Source organism: Gallinula chloropus, assembly GCF_964237585.1.
Source record: "Gallinula chloropus genome assembly, chromosome: Z".
In the NCBI taxonomy this organism is placed as follows: domain Eukaryota; kingdom Metazoa; phylum Chordata; class Aves; order Gruiformes; family Rallidae; genus Gallinula; species Gallinula chloropus.
The window spans coordinates 19,168,343-19,195,762 of record NC_140089.1 but is presented as its reverse complement, the minus strand read 5'-3'; the positions used below and the strand labels follow the sequence as shown (position 1 = coordinate 19,195,762).

Genomic DNA, 27,420 nt, shown 5'->3' with positions numbered 1-27,420 from the left:
GTTTCCTTCTACTGTTTGAAGCCGAGTGACCAAAAAACATCTTAAAAACTGTATGGCTGGCATCTGCCGGATCCAGATCTGTCCATTTCCGAACTGCCTCATAGAGTCTTTCATAAAAAGCAGACAGGGTTTCTTTGGCTCCCTGCCTTATTTCAGCCAACTGAGATACAGGTTTGGGCTTTTCTACCCCTTTTTGGACTCCATACGGAATTAGCTCTTGGTATTCTTTTAGTCCTCGTAATCCTTTATCTGGGATAAAGGGGATCCTTTATCCGGGATCTTCACTCGGGAGGTGAATGTCAGTGCTAGGCACTCCTCTGTGCTTCTGGTACAATCCTACATGAGCTTTTCCCAAAGCTGCCTTCCTTTCCTCATAGGTAAACAAATTCCAAGGGGGCTTGTATGTGTCTCCAATTAGGATCATGAGTCATCATTACAGTCTTAGCTGTGCTCTACATCCCTTCCAGATTATCCCGGGAAGACCCGACTGCCTGTTTCCAGTGCAGTAAGTCAGATGTTGTGAGTGGTATGGGAACATACACCGGGGCTCCGCTGGGTCTCATAGACTGACTCAAAGGGGCTTGCAGTGCAGCTTTCTGCCTCTGCCTCCTAGTTCTTCCAGAAACAGGGCCAGTAAATTCCTTTTCCTCCTGACTTATGCAATAAGACTCTAACAGTTTCAGAGAGGCTACCAATAGCTGCCCATCTTCCTTCCTGCATGTCTTCTGACCAGGTCTTTCTTGTCTTGCAGTCAGCACAACAAACAGGCTCTTTTTTCATCTTCAAACTCTCACAGCACAGATGCTCCTTTTCTTTCTTTTCCTCAGTTAAAGAATATAGTCCCTGCTGGTATTCCAAATCCAACATACCGTATCACTTTCTAACATTCAAACAGCTTTTCAGTGTGAAGAACAAATCTGCATATGCCATCTCATCCCGTTTCATGGGGTCATGGAGAGCAAGTCCCGCCTGGCCAGCCTCACCTCCTTCTATGACCAGGTGACCCGCCTGGTGAATGAGGGAAGGGCTGTCAACACAGTCTCCCTCGACTTCAGAAAAGCCTTTGAAATGGTTTCCCACAGTATTCTTCTGGAGAAGCCGGCAGCGCTGGGCTTGGACAGATGCACTCTTTGCTGGGCTAAAAACTGGCTGGGTGGCTGGGCCCTGAGAGTGGTGCCGAGCAGTGTTAAATCCAACTGGCGACAGGTCACCAGTGATGTTCCCCAGGGGTCGGTACTGGGGCCCATCCTCCTACCTGAAAGGAGGTTGTGGTGAGCTAGGGGTCAGCCTCTGCTCACAGATAAGGAGCAATGGGACAAGAGGGAATGGCTGCAAGTTGCGCCAGGGGAGGTTCAGGTTAGAAATCAGGAGCCATTTCTTCTCAGAAAGAGTGGTTAGGCATTGGAAGGGCTTGTCCAGGGCGGTGCTGGAGTCACCATTCCTCGGGGTGTTCAAGGAAAGATTGGATGGGGTACTTAGAGACATGGCTTAGTTAGGGATATAGGTGGTAGAGGGATGGCTGGACTAGATTCTGGAGGTCTTTTCCAACCTTAGTGTTTCCCTGGTTCTTCTGTATTTGACAGAAACACATACCTACAGAAAGTAGTTAGGAACCCCTTTTAGCTGAAAACAAGATCTGCTCTGTCTTGTAACTGGTTTTTGGTCTCATTCTTCATCACTTTCCTGTCTTCCCTTTCTTGATCTTCAAGGCTGTTCCACTATTCGGGATAAATTTTGTAGCTGCTGTAACAAAAGAGGTCAAACGGCTGCAGCCATACTCCATGAAAACCCAAAACACACACATACTTTCTATTCTCCTTTTATTAGAGATCTATCTACCCAGTATTATTATGTATCATTGAATAACTCTCAATACACATTTTCTCCCCTGTGGCATGCAGCTTGAGAAACAAAGCCTCGAGCACTGCCAGGTTAACAGATAACGGGATGGAGCCTTTAGGCCATGAACCTCCCGGAAATTAAACAAGGTGGCAGTATCCTTGCCGGCCCCCTGCTGGGACAGGCTCCAGGAAAAAGTGTCCTCTATTGCTAAGGTATATCTGCTGTCTGAGGAGGTTTTAGAAGTTCTATTAGCATGATAAGATAGAGATGCTGCTGTGACAGCAAAACGTTGACCAATCAGATGTAGCACCATATGTTTGAAAGAAAGCAGCCGTCTCCAGAGCATATAAAAAGGAACGATTCTTTACAATAAATCGACTCTTGCTTGCATCAAGCTGTGTCCCGTCTCCCTCTGTCGTGGCACTCCCCTGTCCAGCTGGACTGTCCAGAGCGCCTTTGGTGGGTGTCTGGCCTCCAGCCAGGGTCAAACCACCACACGTCATTAGCCGGTGTGCAGTACGCCAACAGACACACAGAGCAGAGGGATTGGATTTATTCCTTGTCTGCACAGAGATGGGTGCTAGGTGGTGATTCCACCTAACGAGCCCCCTCCACACAGACTTTACAACCTCTTTGTCTTGTTCCAGCAGAGCAGGCTTCTTCTCAGTCCTTCTTTCGGCCCTTCTTCAAAAGCAGAGCTGTTAGTGAAGCAGGCCAGTACATTTACCCCGAGTGTCAAAGCACTGACCCAACTACATTTCTGTCCCCATGAAAAGTCGACTTTATGGGTATCCTCAGGGGTGTCCCAGCCCCACTTCTGCCTCCCCTTCAGCTTGGAACACCCCTATGCTGCCCCTCCCCTCACCCCATAGGCTGTGTCCAGCACCCAGAACCAGCGGCTCTGTGACATCAGCCCCGCAGCCAAGGGCACCCCAGGCAACGGGAGTACTGCAAGCACTCTGTCAGCTGCTGTGCTGCAGGTAACAAACCCTGCTTGGTTCTTTGCAGCTGCCGTGTGCTTCTGCTGCTCCTGCTGGCAGTCATGAAGCTGCTCACCTTCCTCATTCTGCTGTCCTTGTGCCAGCCTGTGCAGGGCACATGGGATACCTGCGGGTAAGCGGCCCGTGGCTCCTGGAGGGAGCTTGGGCAAGCCTTATGGGATTCACTAGGGGGTGCCTGCTTGTCCCCTGTGGCCACGCCATGGCTTCCCGAAACCCCTTTGGGAGCCGCAGGTCCTTGCCAGCACCCAGGCTGCTGGCACCACTTGTCTACAGGGCTAAAGCCGAAAGAGGTGGATGGACATGAATCCCGTGGGGTTCCCTGGCCCTGCTGGCCATACAGCACCTTTTGGGGTGGGAAGATGGCTGACCTTCAGCCCGAACGGCAGCAAGCCATCGAGCAGGACAGTAACGATCTTCTGCTTACAGAGGGACCTGTGGGCTCCGGCCCCTGGCCTGGAACTCCGGCATGTCACGTGTTGTGGGTGGCACAGCTGCCCAGACAGGAGCCTGGCCCTGGATCGTGAGCATCCAGAATCCCCGGAACGCGGGCGCAGAGCATATATGCGGAGGCTCCCTGATCAGCCCACAGTGGGTCCTCACAGCGGCCCACTGCTTCGTCCACGCCAGGTAAGGGGCAGCAGGGAACGGCACACAATGCTCCCAGCTGCCCTGCCCACAGCACCCTGGGCTACACCCATCCCATCCCATTCCATTCGCCTGCTGGACACCCACTGCTCAGGAGAAAGCTGGGCTGCACATGCCACTGCTTCCCAGCAGCCTCCATGTTCCTTGTGCTCAAGGTGTGCTAGGGTGGTCGTGCTCTCCATAGCATCGCTCTCCTCTCTGCCTTGTCAGGAGCGGGTGGCCGGCAACTGCTGGGCTGCGGCAGCACGTGGCTCTGCTGCCTCTGAGCACTCTCTCTCTCTGCCTTCCAGGCACGTCACCAAGTGGCACGTGGTCATCGGTGCCACACACCTGACTCAGCTGGGTCCCGAGGCCCAAGTGCGCGGTATCAGGCGGCTGATCGTTCACGAGCACTACAGCAGCATCGGGCAGAAGAACGACATTGCGCTGCTGGAATTGGACCAGCCTGTCCAGTGCAGCGATTACATCCAGCTCGCATGTGTGCCTGATGCCTGGCTCAAAGTGTCAGAGCTGACCAACTGCTACGTCAGCGGCTGGGGCTCCACAGCTGCAAAATGTGAGCTCCTGAGCACTCCTTGTATCCCGAGGGCAAGCATGGCACACTGGGGAGGCGGGCTGGGCTTCCAGGCAGGCAGCAGAGGCAAAATGTCGCCACAGTGAGGTTGTGGGGACGCGTGCCTGGAGAGAGGGGGTGGGCCTGACCCATTAGCCAAAGCAAGATGGAAGGTAAACACTGCTACAATGCCTTCCGGAGGCCAAGCCAAGCCCTGCCCTAGGCAAGGGGCTAGCCCGGACTGTAGAGGAGAACTGGTAATGAGCTGTTGTGTTCTTTGCTCACAGCTGCAGAACCCACTGATGTGCTGCAGGAGGCCAAGGTCCGCCTCATCAATGTCCGGCAGTGTAACAGCAGCTGGTGGTACCGAGGGGCCATCCACAGCCACAACCTGTGTGCTGGCCATCCGAAGGGTGGCATCGACACCTGCCAGGTAGGAGCCTGTGACAAAGCAGCCCCCAGCACCACCGGCAGCCCTGTCACAATGGCCCAAAGGTCCTCTGGCATGGGCTTTGCCTGGCAAGCCATCGAATCATAGAATTGTAGGGGTTGGAAGGGACCTCGAGAGATCATCGGCTCCAACCCCCCTGCCAAAGCAGCTCCCTAGGACATATCACTCAGATAGGCATCCAGACGGGTCTTGACTATCTCCAGTGAAGGAGACTCCACCACCCAGCGCTGCTGGGACTGGCCTCTCCTTCCCCATGGGCACGTCCTTGCCCGGTGCCCCATCTTGGCCCACCCAGGGCTCTTTGCAGCCCGCAGGCCCACATCCCAATGCTGGCAGATGCATTTTCCGTGCATCCAGCACCACTGCACAGAACTGAAGGAGAGCCCGAGCTCACAGTCTCACAGCACCCTCCTGGCCAGTTTCCGGAGTTCTCAGCACCTGAGCAGTCAGTCCATTCTGTGCAGCAGAGGCAGCTCTGGCAGGTGCCATCCTCGGAGGGAAGGAACCAGCCTCAGTGCTGACAGCGGCCACCCAACACCACCTTCATCCTCTCTTCTCTGCAGGGTGACAGCGGTGGTCCTCTCATGTGCCAGGACAAAAATGCTGAGTACTTCTGGCTTGTGGGAGTGACCAGCTGGGGCAGAGGCTGTGCCAGACCAAGGCGGCCTGGTGTCTACACTTCCACCCAGCACTACTACGACTGGATCCTGGTCCATATGGGACTGCACTCGGCAGTCGGGGCTACCCCGACAGCACAGGCACAGACCCACTTCCTCACCACCTCAAGGCCCTCGCGGACAGCAGGGCCACGGATCCACATCCACAAGACCTCCAGGCCCTTGCCAGCATCGGCTCTGGCGGGTGGGTCTGCCTCCGGCCCACTTCCCATGCAGAACCTGGTGCCATTCATCATGCTGGTGCACATAGTCCTGCAGGGCCTGTACGGAGAAATGGTGTGAGGAAGGAGGAGGGCCAGGATCCCGGCCAGGCAGCCTGGTACCACTGCTGTCTGCTGCTGGGCCAATGGCCGCTGATCCGCAGTGTCAGAGGCCTGCTCCATCCCGCCCATGCTTCTTGGGACTTGCAAGAGTTGCTGAAGTGAGCGGAGTTGTTGAAATAAAGTTGCCTGTTTTCACTGCTCACCACACTTTGGCTCAGTCTCCTGAGCAAGGGCAAGCACTTCCACACCCCGCACGGCCAAAATCCGGCTGCAGTCATGTAGGGCACAAAGGGGAAGAGTCACTCAAAAGGGCTGCAACCATATCAGCTCGGAGAGGAGGTTGCTCTCAGCTACTGTAGTTGGAGTGACCTATCATCACCCAGAGGTGAGAAAGAGGAGCAGAGGTATTGGGAGATGTGGTGGGACAGCTTGGATGACTGGCACGCTGTCATGGATGGCTGTGTGCTTTTTAGGAAAGATAAGCTAGAGAGGCGAGGTGGAGGAGTTGCTCTTTATGAGAGAGAGCAGCTAGAATGTATTGAACTCCACCTGGGAGAGGATGATCCCTAAGTTGAGAGCTTGTGGGTAAGAATCCAGGGGCAGGCTAGTGTGAGTGACACCGTTGTGGGTGTGTACTACAGGCCCCCTGATGAGGAGGAGCGAGTTGATAGTGCATTCTACAAGCAGCTAGAAGTAGCCTCGAGATCCCAGGCCCTGGTCCTTATGGGGGACTTCAATTACCCAGATATTTGTTGGGCGAGAAACAGGACCAGTCATATGCAGTCCAGACAATTTCTGCATTGTGTAGAAGACAATTTCTTACTCCAGATGGTGCAGGAATCTTCAAGGGGAAGGTGGGTACTGGACTTTGTTTTAACCAATGAGGATGGGCTTGTTAGGGAAGTGAAGGTTGGGGGCAGCTTGGGACAAAGCGACTACAAAATGGTCGAGTTTAAGATCCTGAGTGGAAGAAGCAAGCCAAAAAGTAGGATAGCTACCCTGAATTTTAGAAGAGCAAACTTTGGTCTCTTCCACAACCTACTAGGAGCTATCCCGTGGGCTATGCTGTTAGCAGGTAAGGGAGCCTGTGAGACCTGGCTGGCATTTAAACAGCATTTCTTCCAAGCCCAGGATCGGTGCATCCATTTGAGCAAGAAATCTGGAGAGAGTGGCAGAAGACCTGTGTGGATGATCAGGGACCTCATGGGTAAACTCCAAGGGAAGCAGAAGGTCTATGAATTGTGGAAAAAGGGTCTGAGGACCTGGGAAGAATATAGGAATGTTGTCAGGGCCTGTAGGGACACAGCTAGGAAGGCTAAAGCCCACCTGGCAATGAAACTGGCAGGGGACATAAAGCATAATGAAAAGGGGTTTTTTAGATACGTGAATAGTAAGAGGATGACCAGGGATAACGTGGGTCCCTTGCGGGACTAGGTGGGTGTCCTGGTGATGGGGGATGCTGAGAAGGTGGAGACACTGAATGCCGCCTTTGCTTCGGTCTTCACTTCAAAGACCCCTTGGGACACACAGACACTGGAAGAAAGTAAGAGAGTTTGGGAAATGAAGAGCTTCCCTCTGGTTGAGGTGGGGGTGCTCCAGGAGCGTCTCAAAGGGATTAACACACATAAATCCATGGGCCCGGATGGGATGCATCCACGTGTGCTGAGGGAGCTGGCAGAAGTGATTGCTGAGCCGCTCTCTATCATCTTCAACAGGTCTTGGAGAACAGGAGAAGTGCCTGGAGACTGGAAGATAGCCAATGTCAGTCCAGTCTTTAAAAAGGGCAAGAAGGAGGATCCCAACAACTATAGGCCAGTCAGACTCACTTCTGTCCCTGGAAAGGTGATGGAACAGCTTGTTCTGGATGCCATCTCCAAGCAATTGGATGAGAAGAAGGTCATGAGGAGTAGTCAGCATGGATTCACCAAGGGGAGATCGTGCTCAACCAATTTCATAGCCTTCTATGATCTCATCACCGGCTGGGTGGATGGAGGGAGAGCAGTGGATGTCATCTACCTTGACTTCAGCAAGGTTTTCAATGCTGTCTCCCATGACATCCTGATAGCAAAGCTGAGAGAGCTTGGGACAGATGAATGGACAGTGAGGTGGGTTGAGAATTGGCTGTCGGACCCAGCTCAGAGAGTGGTGATCAGTGGAGCAGAATCTGACTGGAGACCTGTGACTAGTGGTGTTCCCCAGGTTCAGTGTTGGGTCCAGTCCTGTTTAATATCTTCACCGATGACCTTGATGAGGGAATAGCATCCACCCTCAGCAAGTACACCGATGATACACAGCTGGGAGGAGTGGCTGACACGCAGGAACACTGCGCTGCCATCCAGAGAGACCTGGACAGGCTGGAGAGCTGGGCAGGGAGAAACCAGATGAGGTTCAACAAAAGCAAGTGTAGAGTCCTGCACCTGGGAAGGAATGACTGTTTGTATCAGTACAGGCTGGGGGATGACCTGCTGGAGAAGAGCTCTGTGGAGAAGGACCTGGGGGTCCTGGTGGATGACACGTTGGCCGTGAGCCAGCAGTGTGCCCTGGTGGCTAAGAGAGCCAATGGGATCCTGGGGTGCATCAGGACGAGTGTGGCCAGCAGGTCGAAGGAGGTGATCCTCCCCCTCTACTCTGCCCTGGTCAAGCCCCACCTGGAGTATTGTGTCCAGTTCTGGGTTCCCTGGTATAAAAAGGACAGGGATCTCCTGGAGAGAGTCCAGAGAAGGGCTACGAAGATGATTAAGGGCCTGGAGCATCTCCCCTCTGAGGAAGGGGGACCTTATTAATGTTTATCAATATCTTAAGTATGGGATGCAGGGGGAAATGTCCAGCCCCTTTTCAGTGGTCTGTGGGGACAGGACAAGGGGCAATGGCTGCAAGTTGGAGCACAGGAGGTTCCACTCCAACATGCGGAAGAACTTTTTCCCAGTGAGGGTGACAGAGCCCTGGGACAGGCTGCCCAGGGAGGTGGTGGAGTCTCCTTCTCTGGAGATATTCAAGACCCATCTGGACGCCTATCTGAGTGATATGAGCTGGGGAGCTGCTTTGGCAGGGGGGTTGGACCTGATGATCTCTCGAGGTCCCTTCCAACCCCTGTGATTCTGTGATTCTGTGTAATCAGAGAGTGGGAAGGGTAACTGGGAAATTATATGTGGATTAAAGGAAAGAGAATTAAAAAGACTTATGAGGAGCGGCTGAAGTTGTTACAGTCACCCTAATAAAATAACTTAACTTCTAGGTTATAAAGACTGACCCCATCCTCTTGACACCCACCCCTCAAGTATTAGTAAATATTGATAATCTCCCCCCTTGGTCTTTTCTTCTCTAAGTTAAGAAATTCCAAGTCCCTCAGCTTCTCGTTATAAGAGAGATGTTCTAGTCCTCTAAAAAAAAATACTCCTGCCATTTGACTGGTGAAGGAAGCTGATTACACCGACAGCTGCAATTTTCTGCTTCCGGTGTCTCATAACAGAAGCTGTACAGTTTGTTCTTGCTGTATGTCAAAGCTGTGTCCCTTCTGTAAGCAATCACATTCTGAATATCCAACTACATTAGTACAGGGTAAGATGGAGAAAAAGTAGGGTGTTTCGTGGACTCTGCAATTAAATCAGTCATTATTAATTTTAAATATTTATAAATAAAGTATTTAGCTGACAAGAGCTGGGTGTCATGCAATTTTTTAAATGGCTATATAATAAACCAGTCATGCAGTTAATACTTTACTTGCTTTTTGGGTTTTTTTTTTTTTTAGTTAGTGGCAATAAAAGACATCTTGACTTTTCTGGAACCATTGGTGTTTGATTAAGCATGTAGTATGCTTGCATTTTTTATTCATTCACTTGAGGATAAGCCCAAAGGAGGGTCAGCCAGGCACGGTTATGTTCGTACACATAGACAAACTTACTGACATGGACAGTCTTATTGTTTGAAGTGTTGCTGCCCTTGAGAAAGGTGGCAGAACTCCCACTGGCTTATATAGCAGCAGGTTTTACTCATCGAATCCAGCTGGATTGGCATGTGAACAACAGTGTGATGCAAACAAAACAATGGCTATACATGACGATAATGGCTGTGGCACTGCAGTGCACCTGAAGTCTGTTGGCTCAGCAAATGGCTCAGTATTTGCCCTACCTGGGGTGTCTGTGGGAACCAAGTATTCCCATGGGTGCAGGTACGCTTCATTAAAACACTTGGCCTTCAAGAAACTGCCTAAAATGCACCTATGCACTAATCAAGATTGTGTGGAAGGTGAGTTGAAAATTTGACAGCCTATGTATTTGGATTTACTTAAAAATCTAACGGTTTCAGAGAGGCTACCAATAGCTGCCCATCTTCCTTCCTGCATGTCTTCTGACCAGGTTTTTCTTGTCTTGCAGTCAGCACAACAAACAGGCTCTTTTTTCATCTTCAAACTCTCACAGCACAGATGCTCCTTTTCTTTCTTTTCCTCAGTTAAAGAATATAGTCCCTGCTGGTATTCCAAATCCAACATACCGTATCACTTTCTAACATTCAAACAGCTTTTCAGTGTGAAGAACAAATCCGCATATGCCATCTCATCCCGTTTCATGGGGTCATGGAGAGCAAGTCCCGCCTGGCCAACCTCACCTCCTTCTATGACCAGGTGACCCGCCTGGTGAATGAGGGAAGGGCTGTCAACACAGTCTCCCTCGACTTCAGAAAAGCCTTTGAAATGGTTTCCCACAGTATTCTTCTGGAGAAGCCGGCAGCGCTGGGCTTGGACAGATGCACTCTTTGCTGGGCTAAAAACTGGCTGGGTGGCTGGGCCCTGAGAGTGGTGCCGAGCAGTGTTAAATCCAACTGGTGACAAGTGATGTTCCCCAGGGGTCGGTACTGGGGCCCGTCCTCCTACCTGAAAGGAGGTTGTGGTGAGCTAGGGGTCAGCCTCTGCTCACAGATAAGGAGCAATGGGACAAGAGGGAATGGCTGCAAGTTGCGCCAGGGGAGGTTCAGGTTAGAAATCAGGAGCCATTTCTTCTCAGAAAGAGTGGTTAGGCATTGGAAGGTCTTGTCCAGGGAGGTGCTGGAGTCACCATTCCTCGGGGTGTTCAAGGAAAGATTGGATGGGGTACTTAGAGACATGGCTTAGTTAGGGATATAGGTGGTAGAGGGATGGCTGGACTAGATTCTGGAGGTCTTTTCCAACCTTAGTGTTTCCCTGGTTCTTCTGTATTTGACAGAAACACATACCTACAGAAAGTAGTTAGGAACCCCTTTTAGCTGAAAACAAGATCTGCTCTGTCTTGTAACTGGTTTTTGGTCTCATTCTTCATCACTTTCCTGTCTTCCCTTTCTTGATCTTCAAGGCTGTTCCACTATTCGGGATAAATTTTGTAGCTGCTGTAACAAAAGAGGTCAAACGGCTGCAGCCATACTCCATGAAAACCCAAAACACACACATACTTTCTATTCTCCTTTTATTAGAGATCTACCCACCCAGTATTATTATGTATCATTGAATAACTCTCAATACACATTTTCTCCCCTGTGGCATGCAGCTTGAGAAACAAAGCCTCGAGCACTGCCAGGTTAACAGATAACGGGATGGAGCCTTTAGGCCATGAACCTCCCGGAAATTAAACAAGGTGGCAGTATCCTTGCCGGCCCCCTGCTGGGACAGGCTCCAGGAAAAAGTGTCCTCTATTGCTAAGGTATATCTGCTGTCTGAGGAGGTTTTAGAAGTTCTATTAGCATGATAAGATAGAGATGCTGCTGTGGCAGCAAAACGTTGACCAATCAGATGTAGCACCATATGTTTGAAAGAAAGCAGCCGTCTCCAGAGCATATAAAAAGGAACGATTCTTTACAATAAATCGACTCTTGCTTGCATCAAGCTGTGTCCCGTCTCTCTCTGTCGTGGCACTCCCCTGTCCAGCTGGACTGTCCAGAGCGCCTTTGGTGGGTGTCTGGCCTCCAGCCAGGGTCAAACCACCACACGTCATTAGCCGGTGTGCAGTACGCCAACAGACACACAGAGCAGAGGGATTGGATTTATTCCTTGTCTGCACAGAGATGGGTGCTAGGTGGTGATTCCACCTAACGAGCCCCCTCCACACAGACTTTACAACCTATTTGTCTTGTTCCAGGCTTCTTCTCAGTCCTTCTTTCGGCCCTTCTTCAAAAGCAGAGCTGTTAGTGAAGCAGGCCAGTACATTTACCCCGAGTGTCAAAGCACTGACCCAACTACATTTCTGTCCCCATGAAAAGTCGACTTTATGGGTATCCTCAGGGGTGTCCCAGCCCCACTTCTGCCTCCCCTTCAGCTTGGAACACCCCTACGCTGCCCCTCCCCTCACCCCATAGGCTGTGTCCAGCACCCAGAACCAGCGGCTCTGTGACATCAGCCCCGCAGCCAAGGGCACCCCAGGCAACGGGAGTACTGCAAGCACTCTGTCAGCTGCTGTGCTGCAGGTAACAAACCCTGCTTGGTTCTTTGCAGCTGCCGTGTGCTTCTGCTGCTCCTGCTGGCAGTCATGAAGCTGCTCACCTTCCTCATTCTGCTGTCCTTGTGCCAGCCTGTGCAGGGCACATGGGATACCTGCGGGTAAGCGGCCCGTGGCTCCTGGAGGGAGCTTGGGCAAGCCTTACGGGATTCACTGGAGGGTGCCTGCTTGTCCCCTGTGGCCACGCCATGGCTTCCCGAAACCCCTTTGGGAGCCTCAGGTCCTTGCCAGCACCCAGGCTGCTGGCACCACTTGTCTACAGGGCTAAAGCCGAAAGAGGTGGATGGACATGAATCCCGTGGGGTTCCCTGGCCCTGCTGGCCATACAGCACCTTTTGGGGTGGGAAGATGGCTGACCTTCAGCCCGAACGGCAGCAAGCCATCGAGCAGGACAGTAACGATCTTCTGCTTACAGAGGGACCTGTGGGCTCCGGCCCCTGGCCTGGAACTCCGGCATGTCACGTGTTGTGGGTGGCACAGCTGCCCAGACAGGAGCCTGGCCCTGGATCGTGAGCATCCAGAATCCCCGGAACGCGGGCGCAGAGCATATATGCGGAGGCTCCCTGATCAGCCCACAGTGGGTCCTCACAGCGGCCCACTGCTTCATCCACGCCAGGTAAGGGGCAGCAGGGAACGGCACACAATGCTCCCAGCTGCCCTGCCCACAGCACCCTGGGCTACACCCATCCCATCCCATCCCATCCCATCCCATCCCATCCCATCCCATCCCATCCCATCCCATCCCATTCCATTCGCCTGCTGGACACCCACTGCTCAGGAGAAAGCTGGGCTGCACATGCCACTGCTTCCCAGCAGCCTCCATGTTCCTTGTGCTCAAGGTGTGCTAGGGTGGTCGTGCTCTCCATAGCATCGCTCTCCTCTCTGCCTTGTCAGGAGCGGGTGGCCGGCAACTGCTGGGCTGCGGCAGCACGTGGCTCTGCTGCCTCTGAGCACTCTCTCTCTCTGCCTTCCAGGCACGTCACCAAGTGGCACGTGGTCATCGGTGCCACACACCTGACTCAGCTGGGTCCCGAGGCCCAAGTGCGCGGTATCAGGCGGCTGATCGTTCACGAGCACTACAGCAACATCAGGCAGAAGAACGACATTGCGCTGCTGGAATTGGACCAGCCTGTCCAGTGCAGCGATTACATCCAGCTCGCGTGTGTGCCTGATGCCTGGCTCAAAGTGTCAGAGCTGACCAACTGCTACGTCAGCGGCTGGGGCTCCACAGCTGCAAAATGTGAGCTCCTGAGCACTCCTTGTATCCCGAGGGCAAGCATGGCACACTGGGGAGGCGGGCTGGGCTTCCAGGCAGGCAGCAGAGGCAAAATGTTGCCACAGTGAGGTTGTGGGGACGCGTGCCTGGAGAGAGGGGGTGGGCCTGACCCATTAGCCAAAGCAAGATGGAAGGTAAACACTGCTACAATGCCTTCCGGAGGCCAAGCCAAGCCCTGCCCTAGGCAAGGGGCTAGCCCGGACTGTAGAGGAGAACTGGTAATGAGCTGTTGTGTTCTTTGCTCACAGCTGCAGAACCCACTGATGTGCTGCAGGAGGCCAAGGTCCGCCTCATCAATGTCCGGCAGTGTAACAGCAGCTGGTGGTACCGAGGGGCCATCCACAGCCACAACCTGTGTGCTGGCCATCCGAAGGGTGGCATCGACACCTGCCAGGTAGGAGCCTGTGACAAAGCAGCCCCCAGCACCACCGGCAGCCCTGTCACAATGGCCCAAAGGTCCTCTGGCATGGGCTTTGCCTGGCAAGCCATCGAATCATAGAATTGTAGGGGTTGGAAGGGACCTCGAGAGATCATCGGCTCCAACCCCCCTGCCAAAGCAGCTCCCTAGGACATATCACTCAGATAGGCATCCAGACGGGTCTTGACTATCTCCAGTGAAGGAGACTCCACCACCCAGCGCTGCTGGGACTGGCCTCTCCTTCCCCATGGGCACGTCCTTGCCCGGTGCCCCATCTTGGCGCACCCAGGGCTCTTTGCAGCCCGCAGGCCCACATCCCAATGCTGGCAGATGCATTTTCCGTGCATCCAGCACCACTGCACAGAACTGAAGGAGAGCCCGAGCTCACAGTCTCACAGCACCCTCCTGGCCAGTTTCTGGAGTTCTCAGCACCTGAGCAGTCCATTCTGTGCAGCAGAGGCAGCTCTGGCAGGTGCCATCCTCGGAGGGAAGGAACCAGCCTCAGTGCTGACAGCGGCCACCCAACACCACCTTCATCCTCTCTTCTCTGCAGGGTGACAGCGGTGGTCCTCTCATGTGCCAGGACAAAAATGCTGAGTACTTCTGGCTTGTGGGAGTGACCAGCTGGGGCAGAGGCTGTGCCAGACCAAGGCGGCCTGGTGTCTACACTTCCACCCAGCACTACTACGACTGGATCCTGGTCCATATGGGACTGCACTCGGCAGTCGGGGCTACCCCGACAGCACAGGCACAGACCCACTTCCTCACCACCTCAAGGCCCTCGCGGACAGCAGGGCCACGGATCCACATCCACAAGACCTCCAGGCCCTTGCCAGCATCAGCTCTGGCGGGTGGGTCTGCCTCCGGCCCACTTCCCATGCAGAACCTGGTGCAATTCATCATGCTGGTGCACATAGTCCTGCAGGGCCTGTACGGAGAAATGGTGTGAGGAAGGAGGAGGGCCAGGATCCCGGCCAGGCAGCCTGGTACCACTGCTGTCTGCTGCTGGGCCAATGGCCGCTGATCCGCAGTGTCAGAGGCCTGCTCCATCCCGCCCATGCTTCTTGGGACTTGCAAGAGTTGCTGAAGTGAGCGGAGTTGTTGAAATAAAGTTGCCTGTTTTCACTGCTCACCACACTTTGGCTCAGTCTCCTGAGCAAGGGCAAGCACTTCCACACCCCGCACGGCCAAAATCCGGCTGCAGTCATGTAGGGCACAAAGGGGAAGAGTCACTCAAAAGGGCTGCAACCATATCAGCTCGGAGAGGAGGTTGCTCTCAGCTACTGTAGTTGGAGTGACCTATCATCACCCAGAGGTGAGAAAGAGGAGCAGAGGTATTGGGAGATGTGGTGGGACAGCTTGGATGACTGGCACGCTGTCATGGATGGCTGTGTGCTTTTTAGGAAAGATAAGCTAGAGAGGCGAGGTGGAGGAGTTGCTCTTTATGAGAGAGAGCAGCTAGAATGTATTGAACTCCACCTGGGAGAGGATGATCCCTAAGTTGAGAGCTTGTGGGTAAGAATCCAGGGGCAGGCTAGTGTGAGTGACACCGTTGTGGGTGTGTACTACAGGCCCCCTGATGAGGAGGAGCGAGTTGATAGTGCATTCTACAAGCAGCTAGAAGTAGCCTCGAGATCCCAGGCCCTGGTCCTTATGGGGGACTTCAATTACCCAGATATTTGTTGGGCGAGAAACAGGACCAGTCATATGCAGTCCAGACAATTTCTGCATTGTGTAGAAGACAATTTCTTACTCCAGATGGTGCAGGAATCTTCAAGGGGAAGGTGGGTACTGGACTTTGTTTTAACCAATGAGGATGGGCTTGTTAGGGAAGTGAAGGTTGGGGGCAGCTTGGGACAAAGCGACTACAAAATGGTCGAGTTTAAGATCCTGAGTGGAAGAAGCAAGCCAAAAAGTAGGATAGCTACCCTGAATTTTAGAAGAGCAAACTTTGGTCTCTTCCACAACCTAATAGGAGCTATCCCGTGGGCTATGCTGTTAGCAGGTAAGGGCGCCTGTGAGACCTGGCTGGCATTTAAACAGCACTTCTTCCAAGCCCAGGATCGGTGCATCCATTTGAGCAAGAAATCTGGAAAGAGTGGCAGAAGACCTGTGTGGATGATCAGGGACCTCATGGGTAAACTCCAAGGGAAGCAGAAGGTCTATGAATTGTGGAAAAAGGGTCTGAGGACCTGGGAAGAATATAGGAATGTTGTCAGGGCCTGTAGGGACACAGCTAGGAAGGCTAAAGCCCACCTGGCAATGAAACTGGCAGGGGACATAAAGCATAATGAAAAGGGGTTTTTTAGATACGTGAATAGTAAGAGGATGACCAGGGATAACGTGGGTCCCTTGCGGGACTAGGTGGGTGTCCTGGTGATGGGGGATGCTGAGAAGGTGGAGACACTGAATGCCGCCTTTGCTTCGGTCTTCACTTCAAAGACCCCTTGGGACACACAGACACTGGAAGAAAGTAAGAGAGTTTGGGAAATGAAGAGCTTCCCTCTGGTTGAGGTGGGGGTGCTCCAGGAGCGTCTCAAAGGGGTTAACACACATAAATCCATGGGCCCGGATGGGATGCATCCACGTGTGCTGAGGGAGCTGGCAGAAGTGATTGCTGAGCCGCTCTCTATCATCTTCAACAGGTCTTGGAGAACAGGAGAAGTGCCTGAAGACTGGAGGATAGCCAATGTCAGTCCAGTCTGTAAAAAGGGCAAGAAGGAGGATCCCAACAACTATAGGCCAGTCAGACCCTGAAGAATACGCTGGCATTGGATGGAACGCTGTAGCCTTGTGGTGGTAGATATTGCAACCTGCCTCTCATCTCCCTCACTTAGATCTCTATCTCTTTACTCTCTCTTTTCCCCCCTTTTCTCTTTCTTCCCCCTCCTTTCCCTGCATGCTTGTTGTGGGCCAAATAAAGTAACATTAACCTTGACTTCATTTCGAGTCCTAATTCTGTTCTCCGAGAATTGTGAAGAACTGATCACAATAAAACACCTAATAATTGGACATCACTCAGGTGTTAAGCCCAGCCACCCCCAGCCACCCAGAGCAATCTGAGGTTCAGTTGGAATGCAAGGGGGATTAACCTCTGCCAAACTAAGTCTTGTCTCATCTGAGGATCGTGACAACATGGAAGTGAAAAATCACAGAATGCTAGGAGATGGAAGGGACCTCTGGAGATCATCTAGTCCAACCTACCTGCCAGAGCAGGATCACCTACAGCAGGCTGCACAGGACAGTGTCCAGATAGGTTTTGAATGTCTCCAGAGATGGAGATGACTGCTCTGTTCAGCCTGTCCCAGTGCTCTGCCACCCTCACAGTGAAGAAGTTCCTCCTCATGGTTAGGTGGAACTTCTTATATTCCAGTTTATGCCCATTGCCTCTTATCCTGTCACTGGGCGCCAGTAAAAGACTGACCCCATCCTCTTGACACCCACCCCTCAAGTATTAGTAAATATTGGTAAGATCCCCCCTTGGTCTTTTCTTCTCTAAGTTAAGAAATTCCAAGTCCCTCAGCTTCTCGTTATAAGAGAGATGTTCTAGTCCTCTAAAAAAAAATACTCCTGCCATTTGACTGGTGAAGGAAGCTGATTACACTGACAGCTGCAATTTTCTACTTCCGGTGTCTCATAACAGAAGCTGTACAGTTTGTTCTTGCTGTATGTCAAAGCTGTGTCCCTTCTGTAAGCAATCACATTCTGAATATCCAACTACATTAGTACAGGGTAAGATGGAGAAGTAGTAGGGTGTTTCGTGGACTCTTCAATTAAATCAGTCATTATTAATTTTAAATATTTATAAATAAAGTATTTAGCTGACAAGAGCTGGGTGTCATGCAATTTTTTTAAATGGCTATATAATAAACCAGTCATGCAGTTAATACTATACTTGCTTTTTTGGTATTTTTTTTTACTTAGTGGCAATAAAAGACATCTTGACTTTTCTGGAACCATTGGTGTTTGATTAAGCATGTAGTATGCTTGCATTTTTTATTCATTCACTTGAGGATAAGCCCAAAGGAGGGTCAGCCAGGCACGGTTATGTTCGTACACATAGACAAACTTACTGACGTGGACAGTCTTATTGTTTGAAGTGTTGCTGCCCTTGAGAAAGGTGGCAGAACTCCCACTGGCTTATATAGCAGCAGGTTTTACTCATTGAATCCAGCTGGATTGGCATGTGAACAACAGTGTGATGCAAACAAAACAATGGCTATACATGACGATAATGGCTGTGGCACTGCAGTGCACCTGAAGTCTGTTGGCTCAGCAAATGGCTCAGTATTTGCCCTACCTGGGGTGTCTGTGGGAACCAAGTATTCCCATGGGTGCAGGTACGCTTCATTAAAACACTTGGCCTTCAAGAAACTGCCTAAAATGCACCTATGCACTAATCAAGATTGTGTGGAAGGTGAGTTGAAAATTTGACAGCCTATGTATTTGGATTTACTTAAAAATCTAACGGTTTCAGAGAGGCTACCAATAGCTGCCCATCTTCCTTCCTGCATGTCTTCTGACCAGGTTTTTCTTGTCTTGCAGTCAGCACAACAAACAGGCTCTTTTTTCATCTTCAAACTCTCACAGCACAGATGCTCCTTTTCTTTCTTTTCCTCAGTTAAAGAATATAGTCCCTGCTGGTATTCCAAATCCAACATACCGTATCACTTTCTAACATTCAAACAGCTTTTCAGTGTGAAGAACAAATCTGCATATGCCATCTCATCCCGTTTCATGGGGTCATGGAGAGCAAGTCCCGCCTGGCCAACCTCACCTCCTTCTATGACCAGGTGACCCGCCTGGTGAATGAGGGAAGGGCTGTCAACACAGTCTCCCTCGACTTCAGAAAAGCCTTTGAAATGGTTTCCCACAGTATTCTTCTGGAGAAGCCGGCAGCGCTGGGCTTGGACAGATGCACTCTTTGCTGGGCTAAAAACTGGCTGGGTGGCTGGGCCCTGAGAGTGGTGCCGAGCAGTGTTAAATCCAACTGGCGACAGGTCACAAGTGATGTTCCCCAGGGGTCGGTACTGGGGCCCATCCTCCCACCTGAAAGGAGGTTGTGGTGAGCTAGGGGTCAGCCTCTGCTCACAGATAAGGAGCAATGGGACAAGAGGGAATGGCTGCAAGTTGCGCCAGGGGAGGTTCAGGTTAGAAATCAGGAGCCATTTCTTCTCAGAAAGAGTGGTTAGGCATTGGAAGGTCTTGTCCAGGGAGGTGCTGGAGTCACCATTCCTCGGGGTGTTCAAGGAAAGATTGGATGGGGTACTTAGAGACATGGCTTAGTTAGGGATATAGGTGGTAGAGGGATGGCTGGACTAGATTCTGGAGGTCTTTTCCAACCTTAGTGTTTCCCTGGTTCTTCTGTATTTGACAGAAACACATACCTACAGAAAGTAGTTAGGAACCCCTTTTAGCTGAAAACAAGATCTGCTCTGTCTTGTAACTGGTTTTTGGTCTCATTCTTCATCACTTTCCTGTCTTCCCTTTCTTGATCTTCAAGGCTGTTCCACTATTCGGGATAAATTTTGTAGCTGCTGTAACAAAAGAGGTCAAACGGCTGCAGCCATACTCCATGAAAACCCAAAACACACACATACTTTCTATTCTCCTTTTATTAGAGATCTACCCACCCAGTATTATTATGTATCATTGAATAACTCTCAATACACATTTTCTCCCCTGTGGCATGCAGCTTGAGAAACAAAGCCTCGAGCACTGCCAGGTTAACAGATAACGGGATGGAGCCTTTAGGCCATGAACCTCCCGGAAATTAAACAAGGTGGCAGTATCCTTGCCGGCCCCCTGCTGGGACAGGCTCCAGGAAAAAGTGTCCTCTATTGCTAAGGTATATCTGCTGTCTGAGGAGGTTTTAGAAGTTCTATTAGCATGATAAGATAGAGATGCTGCTGTGACAGCAAAACGTTGACCAATCAGATGTAGCACCATATGTTTGAAAGAAAGCAGCCGTCTCCAGAGCATATAAAAAGGAACGATTCTTTACAATAAATCGACTCTTGCTTGCATCAAGCTGTGTCCCGTCTCTCTCTGTCGTGGCACTCCCCTGTCCAGCTGGACTGTCCAGAGCGCCTTTGGTGGGTGTCTGGCCTCCAGCCAGGGTCAAACCACCACACGTCATTAGCCGGTGTGCAGTACGCCAACAGACACACAGAGCAGAGGGATTGGATTTATTCCTTGTCTGCACAGAGATGGGTGCTAGGTGGTGATTCCACCTAACGAGCCCCCTCCACACAGACTTTACAACCTCTTTGTCTTGTTCCAGCAGAGCAGGCTTCTTCTCAGTCCTTCTTTCGGCCCTTCTTCAAAAGCAGAGCTGTTAGTGAAGCAGGCCAGTACATTTACCCCGAGTGTCAAAGCACTGACCCAACTACATTTCTGTCCCCATGAAAAGTCGACTTTATGGGTATCCTCAGGGCTGTCCCAGCCCCACTTCTGCCTCCCCTTCAGCTTGGAACACCCCTATGCTGCCCCTCCCCTCACCCCATAGGCTGTGTCCAGCACCCAGAACCAGCGGCTCTGTGACATCAGCCCCATAGCCAAGGGCACCCCAGGCAACGGGAGTACTGCAAGCACTCTGTCAGTTGCTGTGCTGCAGGTAACAAACCCTGCTTGGTTCTTTGCAGCTGCTGTGTGCTTCTGCTGCTCCTGCTGGCAGTCATGAAGCTGCTTACCTTCCTCATTCTGCTGTCCTTGTGCCAGCCTGTGCAGGGCACATGGGATACCTGCGGGTAAGCGGCCCGTGGCTCCTGGAGGGAGCTTGGGCAAGCCTTACGGGATTCACTGGAGGGTGCCTGCTTGTCCCCTGTGGCCACGCCATGGCTTCCCGAAACCCCTTTGGGAGCCTCAGGTCCTTGCCAGCACCCAGGCTGCTGGCACCACTTGTCTACAGGGCTAAAGCCGAAAGAGGTGGATGGACATGAATCCCGTGGGGTTCCCTGGCCCTGCTGGCCATACAGCACCTTTTGGGGTGGGAAGATGGCTGACCTTCAGCCTGAACAGCAGCAAGCCATCGAGCAGGACAGTAACGATCTTCTGCTTACAGAGGGACCTGTGGGCTCCGGCCCCTGGCCTGGAACTCCGGCATGTCACGTGTTGTGGGTGGCACAGCTGCCCAGACAGGAGCCTGGCCCTGGATCGTGAGCATCCAGAATCCCCGGAACGCGGGCGCAGAGCATATATGCGGAGGCTCCCTGATCAGCCCACAGTGGGTCCTCACAGCGGCCCACTGCTTCGTCCACGCCAGGTAAGGGGCAGCAGGGAACGGCACACAATGCTCCCAGCTGCCCTGCCCACAGCACCCTGGGCTACACCCATCCCATTCCATCCCATCCCATCCCATTCCATTCGCCTGCTGGACACCCACTGCTCAGGAGAAAGCTGGGCTGCACATGCCACTGCTTCCCAGCAGCCTCCATGTTCCTTGTGCTCAAGGTGTGCTAGGGTGGTCGTGCTCTCCATAGCATCGCTCTCCTCTCTGCCTTGTCAGGAGCGGGTGGCCGGCAACTGCTGGGCTGCGGCAGCACGTGGCTCTGCTGCCTCTGAGCACTCTCTCTCTCTGCCTTCCAGGCACGTCACCAAGTGGCACGTGGTCATCGGTGCCACACACCTGACTCAGCTGGGTCCCGAGGCCCAAGTGCGCGGTATCAGGCGGCTGATCGTTCACGAGCACTACAGCAACATCGGGCAGAAGAACGACATTGCGCTGCTGGAATTGGACCAGCCTGTCCAGTGCAGCGATTACATCCAGCTCGCGTGTGTGCCTGATGCCTGGCTCAAAGTGTCAGAGCTGACCAACTGCTACGTCAGCGGCTGGGGCTCCACAGCTGCAAAATGTGAGCTCCTGAGCACTCCTTGTATCCCGAGGGCAAGCATGGCACACTGGGGAGGCGGGCTGGGCTTCCAGGCAGGCAGCAGAGGCAAAATGTTGCCACAGTGAGGTTGTGGGGACGCGTGCCTGGAGAGAGGGGGTGGGCCTGACCCATTAGCCAAAGCAAGATGGAAGGTAAACACTGCTACAATGCCTTCCGGAGGCCAAGCCAAGCCCTGTCCTAGGCAAGGGGCTAGCCTGGACTGTAGAGGAGAACTGGTAATGAGCTGTTGTGTTCTTTGCTCACAGCTGCAGAACCCACTGATGTGCTGCAGGAGGCCAAGGTCCGCCTCATCAATGTCCGGCAGTGTAACAGCAGCTGGTGGTACCGAGGGGCCATCCACAGCCACAACCTGTGTGCTGGCCATCCGAAGGGTGGCATCGACACCTGCCAGGTAGGAGCCTGTGACAAACCAGCCCCCAGCACCACCGGCAGCCCTGTCACAATGGCCCAAAGGTCCTCTGGCATGGGCTTTGCCTGGCAAGCCATCGAATCATAGAATTGTAGGGGTTGGAAGGGACCTCGAGAGATCATCGGCTCCAACCCCCCTGCCAAAGCAGCTCCCTAGGACATATCACTCAGATAGGCATCCAGACGGGTCTTGACTATCTCCAGTGAAGGAGACTCCACCACCCAGCGCTGCTGGGACTGGCCTCTCCTTCCCCATGGGCACGTCCTTGCCCGGTGCCCCATCTTGGCGCACCCAGGGCTCTTTGCAGCCCGCAGGCCCACATCCCAATGCTGGCAGATGCATTTTCCGTGCATCCAGCACCACTGCACAGAACTGAAGGAGAGCCCGAGCTCACAGTCTCACAGCACCCTCCTGGCCAGTTTCTGGAGTTCTCAGCACCTGAGCAGTCCATTCTGTGCAGCAGAGGCAGCTCTGGCAGGTGCCATCCTCGGAGGGAAGGAACCAGCCTCAGTGCTGACAGCGGCCACCCAACACCACCTTCATCCTCTCTTCTCTGCAGGGTGACAGCGGTGGTCCTCTCATGTGCCAGGACAAAAATGCTGAGTACTTCTGGCTTGTGGGAGTGACCAGCTGGGGCAGAGGCTGTGCCAGACCAAGGCGGCCTGGTGTCTACACTTCCACCCAGCACTACTACGACTGGATCCTGGTCCATATGGGACTGCACTCGGCAGTCGGGGCTACCCCGACAGCACAGGCACAGACCCACTTCCTCACCACCTCAAGGCCCTCGCGGACAGCAGGGCCACGGATCCACATCCACAAGACCTCCAGGCCCTTGCCAGCATCAGCTCTGGCGGGTGGGTCTGCCTCCGGCCCACTTCCCATGCAGAACCTGGTGCAATTCATCATGCTGGTGCACATAGTCCTGCAGGGCCTGTACGGAGAAATGGTGTGAGGAAGGAGGAGGGCCAGGATCCCGGCCAGGCAGCCTGGTACCACTGCTGTCTGCTGCTGGGCCAATGGCCGCTGATCCGCAGTGTCAGAGGCCTGCTCCATCCCGCCCATGCTTCTTGGGACTTGCAAGAGTTGCTGAAGTGAGCGGAGTTGTTGAAATAAAGTTGCCTGTTTTCACTGCTCACCACACTTTGGCTCAGTCTCCTGAGCAAGGGCAAGCACTTCCACACCCCGCACGGCCAAAATCCGGCTGCAGTCATGTAGGGCACAAAGGGGAAGAGTCACTCAAAAGGGCTGCAACCATATCAGCTCGGAGAGGAGGTTGCTCTCAGCTACTGTAGTTGGAGTGACCTATCATCACCCAGAGGTGAGAAAGAGGAGCAGAGGTATTGGGAGATGTGGTGGGACAGCTTGGATGACTGGCACGCTGTCATGGATGGCTGTGTGCTTTTTAGGAAAGATAAGCTAGAGAGGCGAGGTGGAGGAGTTGCTCTTTATGAGAGAGAGCAGCTAGAATGTATTGAACTCCACCTGGGAGAGGATGATCCCTAAGTTGAGAGCTTGTGGGTAAGAATCCAGGGGCAGGCTAGTGTGAGTGACACCGTTGTGGGTGTGTACTACAGGCCCCCTGATGAGGAGGAGCGAGTTGATAGTGCATTCTACAAGCAGCTAGAAGTAGCCTCGAGATCCCAGGCCCTGGTCCTTATGGGGGACTTCAATTACCCAGATATTTGTTGGGCGAGAAACAGGACCAGTCATATGCAGTCCAGACAATTTCTGCATTGTGTAGAAGACAATTTCTTACTCCAGATGGTGCAGGAATCTTCAAGGGGAAGGTGGGTACTGGACTTTGTTTTAACCAATGAGGATGGGCTTGTTAGGGAAGTGAAGGTTGGGGGCAGCTTGGGACAAAGCGACTACAAAATGGTCGAGTTTAAGATCCTGAGTGGAAGAAGCAAGCCAAAAAGTAGGATAGCTACCCTGAATTTTAGAAGAGCAAACTTTGGTCTCTTCCACAACCTAATAGGAGCTATCCCGTGGGCTATGCTGTTAGCAGGTAAGGGCGCCTGTGAGACCTGGCTGGCATTTAAACAGCATTTCTTCCAAGCCCAGGATCGGTGCATCCATTTGAGCAAGAAATCTGGAAAGAGTGGCAGAAGACCTGTGTGGATGATCAGGGACCTCATGGGTAAACTCCAAGGGAAGCAGAAGGTCTATGAATTGTGGAAAAAGGGTCTGAGGACCTGGGAAGAATATAGGAATGTTGTCAGGGCCTGTAGGGACACAGCTAGGAAGGCTAAAGCCCACCTGGCAATGAAACTGGCAGGGGACATAAAGCATAATGAAAAGGGGTTTTTTAGATACGTGAATAGTAAGAGGATGACCAGGGATAACGTGGGTCCCTTGCGGGACTAGGTGGGTGTCCTGGTGATGGGGGATGCTGAGAAGGTGGAGACACTGAATGCCGCCTTTGCTTCGGTCTTCACTTCAAAGACCCCTTGGGACACACAGACACTGGAAGAAAGTAAGAGAGTTTGGGAAATGAAGAGCTTCCCTCTGGTTGAGGTGGGGGTGCTCCAGGAGCGTCTCAAAGGGGTTAACACACATAAATCCATGGGCCCGGATGGGATGCATCCACGTGTGCTGAGGGAGCTGGCAGAAGTGATTGCTGAGCCGCTCTCTATCATCTTCAACAGGTCTTGGAGAACAGGAGAAGTGCCTGAAGACCGGAGGATAGCCAATGTCAGTCCAGTCTGTAAAAAGGGCAAGAAGGAGGATCCCAACAACTATAGGCCAGTCAGACCCTGAAGAATACGCTGGCATTGGATGGAACGCTGTAGCCTTGTGGTGGTAGATATTGCAACCTGCCTCTCATCTCCCTCACTTAGATCTCTATCTCTTTACTCTCTCTTTTCCCCCCTTTTCTCTTTCTTCCCCCTCCTTTCCCTGCATGCTTGTTGTGGGCCAAATAAAGTAACATTAACCTTGACTTCATTTCGAGTCCTAATTCTGTTCTCCGAGAATTGTGAAGAACTGATCACAATGAAACACCTAATAATTGGACATCACTCAGGTGTTAAGCCCAGCCACCCCCAGCCACCCAGAGCAATCTGAGGTTCAGTTGGAATGCAAGGGGGATTAACCTCTGCCAAACTAAGTCTTGTCTCATCTGAGGATCGTGACAACATGGAAGTGAAAAATCACAGAATGCTAGGAGATGGAAGGGACCTCTGGAGATCATCTAGTCCAACCTACCTGCCAGAGCAGGATCACCTACAGCAGGCTGCACAGGACAGTGTCCAGATAGGTTTTGAATGTCTCCAGAGATGGAGATGACTGCTCTGTTCAGCCTGTCCCAGTGCTCTGCCACCCTCACAGTGAAGAAGTTCCTCCTCATGGTTAGGTGGAACTTCTTATATTCCAGTTTATGCCCATTGCCTCTTATCCTGTCACTGGGTGCCAGTAAAAGACTGACCCCATCCTCTTGACACCCACCCCTCAAGTATTAGTAAATATTGGTAAGATCCCCCCTTGGTCTTTTCTTCTCTAAGTTAAGAAATTCCAAGTCCCTCAGCTTCTCGTTATAAGAGAGATGTTCTAGTCCTCTAAAAAAAAATACTCCTGCCATTTGACTGGTGAAGGAAGCTGATTACACTGACAGCTGCAATTTTCTACTTCCGGTGTCTCATAACAGAAGCTGTACAGTTTGTTCTTGCTGTATGTCAAAGCTGTGTCCCTTCTGTAAGCAATCACATTCTGAATATCCAACTACATTAGTACAGGGTAAGATGGAGAAGAAGTAGGGTGTTTCGTGGACTCTTCAATTAAATCAGTCATTATTAATTTTAAATATTTATAAATAAAGTATTTAGCTGACAAGAGCTGGGTGTCATGCAATTTTTTTAAATGGCTATATAATAAACCAGTCATGCAGTTAATACTATACTTGCTTTTTTGGTATTTTTTTTTACTTATAATTGGTGTTTGATTAGCGTTATGCTTGCATTTTTTATTCATTCACTTGAGGATAAGCCCAAAGGAGGGTCAGCCAGGCACGGTTATGTTCGTACACATAGACAAACTTACTGACGTGGACAGTCTTATTGTTTGAAGTGTTGCTGCCCTTGAGAAAGGTGGCAGAACTCCCACTGGCTTATATAGCAGCAGGTTTTACTCATTGAATCCAGCTGGATTGGCATGTGAACAACAGTGTGATGCAAACAAAACAATGGCTATACATGACGATAATGGCTGTGGCACTGCAGTGCACCTGAAGTCTGTTGGCTCAGCAAATGGCTCAGTATTTGCCCTACCTGGGGTGTCTGTGGGAACCAAGTATTCCCATGGGTGCAGGTACGCTTCATTAAAACACTTGGCCTTCAAGAAACTGCCTAAAATGCACCTATGCACTAATCAAGATTGTGTGGAAGGTGAGTTGAAAATTTGACAGCCTATGTATTTGGATTTACTTAAAAATCTAACAGTTTCAGAGAGGCTACCAATAGCTGCCCATCTTCCTTCCTGCATGTCTTCTGACCAGGTTTTTCTTGTCTTGCAGTCAGCACAACAAACAGGCTCTTTTTTCATCTTCAAACTCTCACAGCACAGATGCTCCTTTTCTTTCTTTTCCTCAGTTAAAGAATATAGTCCCTGCTGGTATTCCAAATCCAACATACCGTATCACTTTCTAACATTCAAACAGCTTTTCAGTGTGAAGAACAAATCTGCATATGCCATCTCATCCCGTTTCATGGGGTCATGGAGAGCAAGTCCCGCCTGGCCAACCTCACCTCCTTCTATGACCAGGTGACCCGCCTGGTGAATGAGGGAAGGGCTGTCAACACAGTCTCCCTCGACTTCAGAAAAGCCTTTGAAATGGTTTCCCACAGTATTCTTCTGGAGAAGCCGGCAGCGCTGGGCTTGGACAGATGCACTCTTTGCTGGGCTAAAAACTGGCTGGGTGGCTGGGCCCTGAGAGTGGTGCCGAGCAGTGTTAAATCCAACTGGCGACAGGTCACAAGTGATGTTCCCCAGGGGTCGGTACTGGGGCCCATCCTCCCACCTGAAAGGAGGTTGTGGTGAGCTAGGGGTCAGCCTCTGCTCACAGATAAGGAGCAATGGGACAAGAGGGAATGGCTGCAAGTTGCGCCAGGGGAGGTTCAGGTTAGAAATCAGGAGCCATTTCTTCTCAGAAAGAGTGGTTAGGCATTGGAAGGTCTTGTCCAGGGAGGTGCTGGAGTCACCATTCCTCGGGGTGTTCAAGGAAAGATTGGATGGGGTACTTAGAGACATGGCTTAGTTAGGGATATAGGTGGTAGAGGGATGGCTGGACTAGATTCTGGAGGTCTTTTCCAACCTTAGTGTTTCCCTGGTTCTTCTGTATTTGACAGAAACACATACCTACAGAAAGTAGTTAGGAACCCCTTTTAGCTGAAAACAAGATCTGCTCTGTCTTGTAACTGGTTTTTGGTCTCATTCTTCATCACTTTCCTGTCTTCCCTTTCTTGATCTTCAAGGCTGTTCCACTATTCGGGATAAATTTTGTAGCTGCTGTAACAAAAGAGGTCAAACGGCTGC

At 51.8% G+C, this 27,420-nt stretch overlaps 3 protein-coding genes across 3 annotated transcripts; all 3 read left to right on the top strand.

The window, feature by feature from the left end:
- Window positions 1–3,309: 3,309 nt before the first annotated feature.
- Window positions 3,310–5,451, top strand: LOC311203622 (acrosin-like; the record flags this gene model as incomplete). Its single annotated transcript, XM_084278376.1, has 4 exons — window positions 3,310–3,470; window positions 3,779–4,044; window positions 4,329–4,474; window positions 5,056–5,451. 4 exons carry the CDS (start codon window positions 3,310–3,312, stop codon window positions 5,449–5,451), a joined length of 969 nt encoding a protein of 322 aa, XP_084134502.1.
- Window positions 5,452–12,348: 6,897 nt separating this feature from the next.
- On the top strand, window positions 12,349–14,536 carry LOC311203621 (acrosin-like; the record flags this gene model as incomplete). Its single annotated transcript, XM_084278375.1, has 4 exons — window positions 12,349–12,509; window positions 12,868–13,133; window positions 13,418–13,563; window positions 14,141–14,536. The coding sequence occupies 4 exons, from the start codon at window positions 12,349–12,351 to the stop codon at window positions 14,534–14,536; spliced, it is 969 nt and encodes a 322-aa protein (XP_084134501.1).
- A 6,154-nt stretch (window positions 14,537–20,690) lies between these two features.
- On the top strand, window positions 20,691–22,843 carry LOC311203620 (acrosin-like; the record flags this gene model as incomplete). Its single annotated transcript, XM_084278374.1, has 4 exons — window positions 20,691–20,851; window positions 21,175–21,440; window positions 21,725–21,870; window positions 22,448–22,843. 4 exons carry the CDS (start codon window positions 20,691–20,693, stop codon window positions 22,841–22,843), a joined length of 969 nt encoding a protein of 322 aa, XP_084134500.1.
- Between the last annotated feature and the right edge of the window lie 4,577 nt (window positions 22,844–27,420).